The sequence below is a fragment of the Montipora foliosa genome, unplaced genomic scaffold (genome assembly GCF_036669935.1).
Source record: "Montipora foliosa isolate CH-2021 unplaced genomic scaffold, ASM3666993v2 scaffold_407, whole genome shotgun sequence".
Lineage (NCBI taxonomy): Eukaryota > Metazoa > Cnidaria > Anthozoa > Scleractinia > Acroporidae > Montipora > Montipora foliosa.
In genome coordinates, this window is record NW_027179709.1 from 477501 (window position 1) to 485000 (window position 7500).

General features: G+C 37.3%; 1 protein-coding gene across 1 annotated transcript in view; it reads left to right on the forward strand.

The window, feature by feature from the left end:
• Positions 1–7500, forward strand: part of LOC137988139 (tyrosine kinase receptor Cad96Ca-like) — a 17938-nt gene that overhangs the window by 9091 nt on the left and 1347 nt on the right. The window contains exons 6-8 of the mRNA XM_068834187.1: positions 3644–3684; positions 4085–4181; positions 6375–6471. Coding sequence (XP_068690288.1) covers positions 3644–3684; positions 4085–4181; positions 6375–6471 — 235 coding nt within the window. The remainder of the gene's footprint in view (positions 1–3643; positions 3685–4084; positions 4182–6374; positions 6472–7500) is intronic.

Below are 7500 nucleotides of genomic sequence, written 5' to 3' on the forward strand. Positions count from 1 at the left end.
CAAAACCGTTCTACGTATGAAGATTCATAAATTCTGTTACTTTCCTAAAATTGAAACCTATGGCAAAGAAAGTGTAGTCAATGAACAACACAGTGAAACAGTGAAACGGGTTCTTCGAATGCTCTTATAGGTATTATTTTTTTGGTAAAAGCCTATCCATGATAATTCCCTCATTAACAACCAATAAACTAAAGCATTTGTTATGCATTTAGACCAAGCGGTCCTTTATTGGTTACATCAGTAAAAATTAAATCCGGCTCCCGAACCTATTACTGAGAAGAAAAATATATTTTAAAATACTCTAGAAATCCGAAGTTGCTTTTAAGGTAAAGCTAAAATCATGAACCATAATAACCTCTAAATGCGTGGCATTACATTTCCCATTAGCTGAGTCATGGACTCCTGAGTTTGTCACTTACGAGATGTTTTGCAATTGTGTGCAGGTTTAGCGTGGAGGAATTCTAAAGTTGATAACTCTTATTGCAATAAAATTCAAAATCCTCACGGACACCCTCCTTTCCTCAGTACCTCACAAGTGTTATTATTGAGTTTGGTCAGCGGTTGTCCCAAACGGCAAATATGGCTGCAATCTTCAGTGATGTTCACCGTTTAGTTCGGAGGAAAAACGTCGATCTAAGAATGATAATAGCAGACAAAAAGCAACTTAGATACCTAAACCTGATTTGCACCTTCAGGGATCCAGTGCTTGGGCAGCAGAGACCGTCCTTTTTTTGTAAAATCATGGAGCGAAATTCGAACACTGAAGCATTTATCTGTTGCAAGTAAGCCAAGCTGAAGCCGTTAAAAGAGGGTTTATTGCCGCTTTAATTGACCTGTAATGCATTTAAATGTCTTTTTCGTTTATTTAGGGTTATTTTAGGTCTATCTGCGTGCGAGGTTGGTGCAACGCTCCCTGTTAACGTGTCTTTCAATGTGCAGCCATAACTTGGAGATCGCCGAAATTAGGCAAGTTTAGAAAGCTATAAGTATTCCATCAAGGACGGGCCGCAAGGTTTCTCTCCGTAATGACATTATGTATGATACTTACTTTCCAGCTGCGTTGGTTTGATTGAAAAAGACAGTCTCACTTCTTCATAAATAGAGTTTGAAGTTGATCGGTGTTCGCGTGTCTGATGAGGATCTATGACAGGGGTGGCTTGTAGCTTCATTCAATCTCAATGTTAATGAAAGTCACCTTTGTGTCTTCAAAAGACATGAAGTAACTGGCCATCGTTTTTGTTTTGTACAGGCTTCGTTAGTTCGTGATAAAGTGATTTTCAATGTTGGGTCAAATTAAAGCCTCGATATAGAGTGGCAGGAACGTTCGAGCGGGTGAACCAAAAATCCCTCAAGACTCCAATAAGATCCGATCAAGCGGATTGTGGTTTTAGTTTAAGCACATGAAGGTCTTACAACACACAAGAAATGAGCGAAATCTATTTTTCAAACCAGATCGACCGGACCGCTGTTACGGAGACATACTCTAATAGGTAGCCAAGTTTTAACCTCAGAAAAGTATCTGTTTTGTCATTCTAGTGTAAAATAAAGTTTATTTGGGAAGCCAACAATATTTCTTTAACTTCCTGGTTAATCCAATTTATTGCTACGACCTACTAGTGCGAAGATCGTTTACATTTAACTCATGCTTTTTGCGCTTTTTGAGTGTCGTGAAATTACATCATTTGCGTGACATAACTCCTTTATCACGAAGGATATTTCAACAATATATCGCTTTACTCTAACCCAAAAAATTTAGATAGTAAAAAACTGCATGTTTATGAACCATTTCGTATGCTTTTGTGCTTGTCAGCGTTGTGATTTGCGATAATTCGCAAGTTTGTTTTTGTTCCTCATTGATATGTAGATTTTCAATTACAAGGCCGCTCAACCTCATGATTTTTTAAATAGTTCACCCTGAAGTCAAAATAGATACGTTTCTCAGGAACTCGACAAAAAAAGCTTCCTGACCCGACAGATGAAGTGTAAATATTCAGTTAAATATTACAGCAAAATAAAAAAAACCAAAGACGGAAGTTTCTTGGCTAAAAAGTACGTTGTTTTGCTATGAAAACGACGAATGATTTTAAAACAATCTTTCCGGTTGTTCATTCAGTTGACACAAAGTGATCATGTGCAGCTTTATGGTTGCCTAGCACGTGATCAATTTCTTCCTTTTGACAGAACATCATGACCTTTCCTTTGATTCATAAAAGTCAGAGACTGTAGAAATTGCCGTGTATTTACGATCGATTGTCATTAATATTTCGATGACAATTCGATTCAAAGTTGCATATAAAGACTGGTATTTTTTTTCTTCATCTGTCTTTTGGCTTGTCTTTTACTGTTAACTCCCGGATTTTACGGTACTTTTTGCTGCAAACGTAAAGCCAAAAATTGTTTTGACCTGGCATCAGATTAGACAGAAAAGAAGAGGAATTGTGAAGCGGAAACAACATCGTCAGTACTTCCTTAGTTTGTGCAGTAAATTTTTGCCTAGTGCAACTGCGAGACATGCATGACATGCAGGAAAACGTCCGTCAGAGCAATTTGCAGTTAGTTTTTTTGCAGACTATTTATTTAAAGGAGAAACGAGTGAATTTTACTTGAGAGTGTGTTTTGTTATCTTTAGTTTTAATTTATAACCAAAGCTTAAAAAACTAAAAGACCTCAAAATTGGACAGGGCATTACAAAATCATTGAACGTGTAAGCCAAAGGGCCTCTGCTGGCACGACCACTGGTTGAACCCTCAAATGGTCTTAATGACCCCCACTTGAAAAAATTAACTGGAACGCTGCAGTTCAATACCCCCCAATTCAGAGCCTTCTGTTTTTGGGTGACACGTACCACAGGCAACCCAGTGTACGCTTCATGGAATGTCTAGTTACAGTTCATGGAGTGTCTAGTTGCAGTTCAATACCCCCCAATTAAGTGCCTTCTGTTTTTGGGTGACACGTACCACAGGCAACCCAGTGTACGCTTCATGGAGTGTCTACTTACGATTAAATTTCCAAAATTTTGAAGTATTTAGTGCCTAAGACATAATTCTATCAGGTCAGGAAAAGCAATAATGTTAGCGCCTAAGACGAAAGATTTTTTTTTTTTCAACCCCTTTTGGTTAGTTTAACGTACATAAACGTGAATTTTAGTCGCATTGGTCTCTGCATGCAAACTCAATTCGAATGATACGATATTGGAGTAAAGGGAAGAAAAGGAAAGGAACTTTAAGTGTCTAGCCTTCCTAGGGCTGGAGCACAAATTGGGGACACTGTAAACTGAAATAAACAATCAACGCAAATCAAGTCAAATGTTGGTTTTTGAGGAGAGCCGGGGAAAACCGCAATATCAGGAGAAAAACCTCGCGGTACATAGTAGAGAACCAACGAACTCAACCCACACATGACGCCGAGTCTGGGAATCGAACCCGGGCTACACTGGTGGGAGGCGAGCACTGTCACCACTGCGCCACCCCCGCCTAGATTGGCATATGCTATTTGTGGGATAGTGTAGCCTTTACCATTGTAATAGTAAAATAAGAAGTTAATAAACTTGAACTTGAACTTGAACTTGAACTTGAACTTGCACCATGCACTCCAGTCCTAAATAAAGCGTGTGTGTGTGTATGTTTGTGTTTCTGTCTTGCAGGTGGTCCTTTGGAGTCGTTCTCTATGAGATATTTACAATTGGTGGGTACCCATGAAATTGATTTTAAGCTAAAAGGTCTTAAGAGGGATATCGCAATGTTGTGTGAGTGCGATTGTTATCTTCCCTGGCTAACCGCAGTATTTTTGGTTTTGTGTTTGTGTTCGTTGGTTGGTTTTTGTTAGTTCTAAACCCTCGCTACCTAAAATTGTTATTATTTAAGGTGAGTTTATATGGAAATTTTTCTAGCTACTGAACTTACTTTTTTTTTTCTTAATCACTTTGCTTTTTAACGAGTTACTGGTTATTTGTCACGTTTTTGTTTGTTTATGTGATTAGTACTGTGAATCGTCTGTGTTCACCTTCAGGCGCCATCTTCCATTAAAGCCCTAAATTGTATTTCATTGCAACAAAAACCATAATAAAACATTTGACAATCAATAGGAGGCATTCCATACCCTGATTGGTCTGAGGCCAAGACAGTAGCGGAGTTGAAAAGAGGATATCGCATGCCGAAGCCCCCACACATCGCCAAGAACCTGTGAGCCACATTTTAAGAAAAAGCAACTCGGCTTTTGTAAACCCAAGATGTATTGTTTATTATTATTATTATTATTATTATTATTATTATTATTATTATTATTATTATTATTATTATTATTATTATTATCATTATTTTTATTTTTTTTATTATTTTTTTTTATGATAGCGCACTCCAGCCAATATGTCTTATTAGAAGGAACAAATTCAGTGCAAACTTCATAGCAAAGAAGTGAACAAATGAGTGTGGACAAATAAAAATACTCCAAGATGTGGTTGGACACTTCCTAGCAACTACATAATAAATAGGGTCAGGATGGGGTTGCTGGAATCTCAGCTATCATCTCAATTTTCGCCTATTTCTCAGCTGTCAGCTCAATTTTTGGCCATATCTCAGCTAACAGTTAAAATCACATCACCAATTCTCAGCTATCAGTTAAGAAACAGATCATTTCTCAGCAAACAGTTAAAAGGTTCAACTACCAGTTAACCCCATCCATACCCTCAATAAAAAAATTGGTCACGCAGAATACAGACTGTTTCACAATGAGTTACTCTCTGCCTGCCTGTATTAAGGAAATATAAAGTACTGTTAAATTTTCAACCTTGGATATTTCGTTGCTAGCTTTCTGATTAGTTCATTCAATCTTGGTTATCAACTCATAAAACGTATGCATGGGCGAATAGAGGAATTTTCTTAGAAGGGGATGCGCCCGTAAGAAATGATTAAACTGACGGGTGTTTTTTTTGCAAAATACTACTTATTTTAGAAAGCCGCAGGTCATCTCGGGGCACCCCCTGCACCCCTCCTCTAGATCTGCCCCTCATATGACCTAATGTGGAAACTGATTGTGTCACGTGTTGCCAATCTGGAAACTGATTGGCCTCAGTTTGCAAGTGTACAAGCGTTCAGAATTTAATGATAATTTAATAAAAATATTATTACATTCCCGTTTGTTGGATATGAGACTGGTTAAAGCCGGCTCGGCGCTTCCCATCTCGTTGGCTATTTACCATCTCATATCCAACTTACGCTCATGGAATAAATGTTTATTATTTTGTTAGTAACCAAAAAGATTTATATATTCTAAGTGAAAAAAAAAAAAAAACAAAGAAAGCAAGGTGACAGACGCTAACACCAACCCGGTGTGGCCAACACCTAGTATGTTAGCTACGCCATGCTGATGAGGCCCAGCAATGCCAAAACAGCTGTCCATGGCTGCTAATTGTCCGGGTGAAATGGTTATGCGCAGGCGTGATGTGTTAGCGTATGTCACCTTTTTTTCGTTGATGTTTTTCACTTATAAAATATTGTGACACAACGATCCCTTGTGTTGGCCCCAACGGTTTGGCGTGGCCTTCCTTTTTTTTTCCCAAATTATTTCAAATTTCTGGAAAATTTCTATCTTAACTCAAAAGTATTTTTGGCCTCGTACAACACAAAGCGGAGCAAAAGTAGTACCTTACAAAGTGCTTTCTTTTCTACAGGTCCTCCAATGTCTTCGCACCAAAATGCAAATTTAGTGACGTGTTTTTTGGTTTTGTTTTTTTCAAACATTGTTTTCGTCTTTTCTATTTAGAATTTAACTTGCATTTTTTTAAAATAAATAAATGAATAAAAACACTTTTGTGAAATGTTCGAAGATGTTGGCAATAGCGGAACGTGTACGTCTTATAATTTCCACTTTTTGCTTTAAGATTGAGTGATTATTCACAACAAATACCATATATATTTTCTCAAAGAAACAAGTCACAGATAAAATCTATTTCAAGAACCTCTTTTATCTGTATATGCACTAACCATCCCTTATGTCAAGTCTGGGATAACGAGACACTTCTGTCTGTCATTTTAGTGTTTAATGCTATACTTTATGGGAGAGCTCTACCTTTCAATAAGTTTCGAAATCAACATCAGAATGTCCGATCGATCAAGAGCAATGACATTTTATCCATCAAAATATATCAAAAGTCTTTAAATGTAGAATCGATGCATTTTGCAGAAAAAACGATGCAAACATAAATGTTCTTGCGAAAGGGTTGAAGGACGAATTGCTGGAGATATAGGCTCCTCGTCATGGGCCTTTGGAGCGAAAACCATTTTGATCATCCATCGTTCTAATGAAAAATTTAGGTAACAATTGAATTCAATTATTTTGGTTAAGTTAGACTATGAGTTTTATTTTTTTATCATCAGGTATAACTTGATGGAGATGTGCTGGCTAGAGGTCCCCATACTCCGCCCTGATTTCGTAAATATTTCCAAGAGGTTGCGCTCGTTCATCGAAGGAAAGGTCAGTAACAAGACGTTTTTAAGGTGCTAACTTTTTTTATGCTTCATGCTCCATGCATAAAGGCTGATATTGTTGGCAAGGCGTTGCTTTGGGCGAGCTCTGTTTCCTGAGACACAGATAATAATACCACATATTTTTGGGATATTTTTGCCAAGCCCTGTTGGGCTAGGCTATTTAATTTAAATCAGCATGGTAACCTAAGAAATACCCAAATATAGAATAACTGATATGATCCCAGCAAAGGTAAGGTGAGGGCACACCCGCCATCCACAAGAAACTAAGAAAAAGGAGGGGAGGGAGGAGAAAATGATCTTGACTCTCTTGAGTTAGTTAAAGAGGCCCTACGCCTAGCTTCTGCACTGGATAAGATCTAGAGAAATTCCCGAATGGCAGGAATGCCCCAACTGCATCGCAGGAAATAACTAACTAAGCATGTCACACTCCGCATAAATTCATTTATTTCCTCTGGGCAATAAAATCCATTTTGTTTTAATGATTGTCCAATTTTTATGAGATAATAAATAAAGGGAACGATGGATGGATTTTTTCCTGAATGACAAAATTTGTTTTTATTTTGTATTTATTTATTATTATTATTTTTTTTATGAACGGGAAGAAGGGAAACTCGGGGATATCAGTGCATTTGCTAAAGCTAGAATTTCAACTGAGAAATGAAGTTGCGTTATTTGGAAGTTGTTGCTGCACATGTGAAATGGTGTAACAAATGGGTTGAGTGCTTCATAAAGTAAAATTCAAATGAAAATGCTACCATTTCTTTAGGGCTACCCACTCCGACACGTTTTCAAAATTCTACAAATTGTATTCATTCCAAATGGCGTTAAATATGTTTCTTTTTTTTTTACCTATTCACAATAGAACGTTCGAAACCTATTTTTACAATGACTGCAAAAATTCTCGCGCGCTCATTGGCTAATTTTTGTTGTCAATAAGCGGACAGACACATAAATTTATAATTTATGCGATAATGACGCGATATTGCTCGCGTCAGATTGAAGTTTCTATTATTTT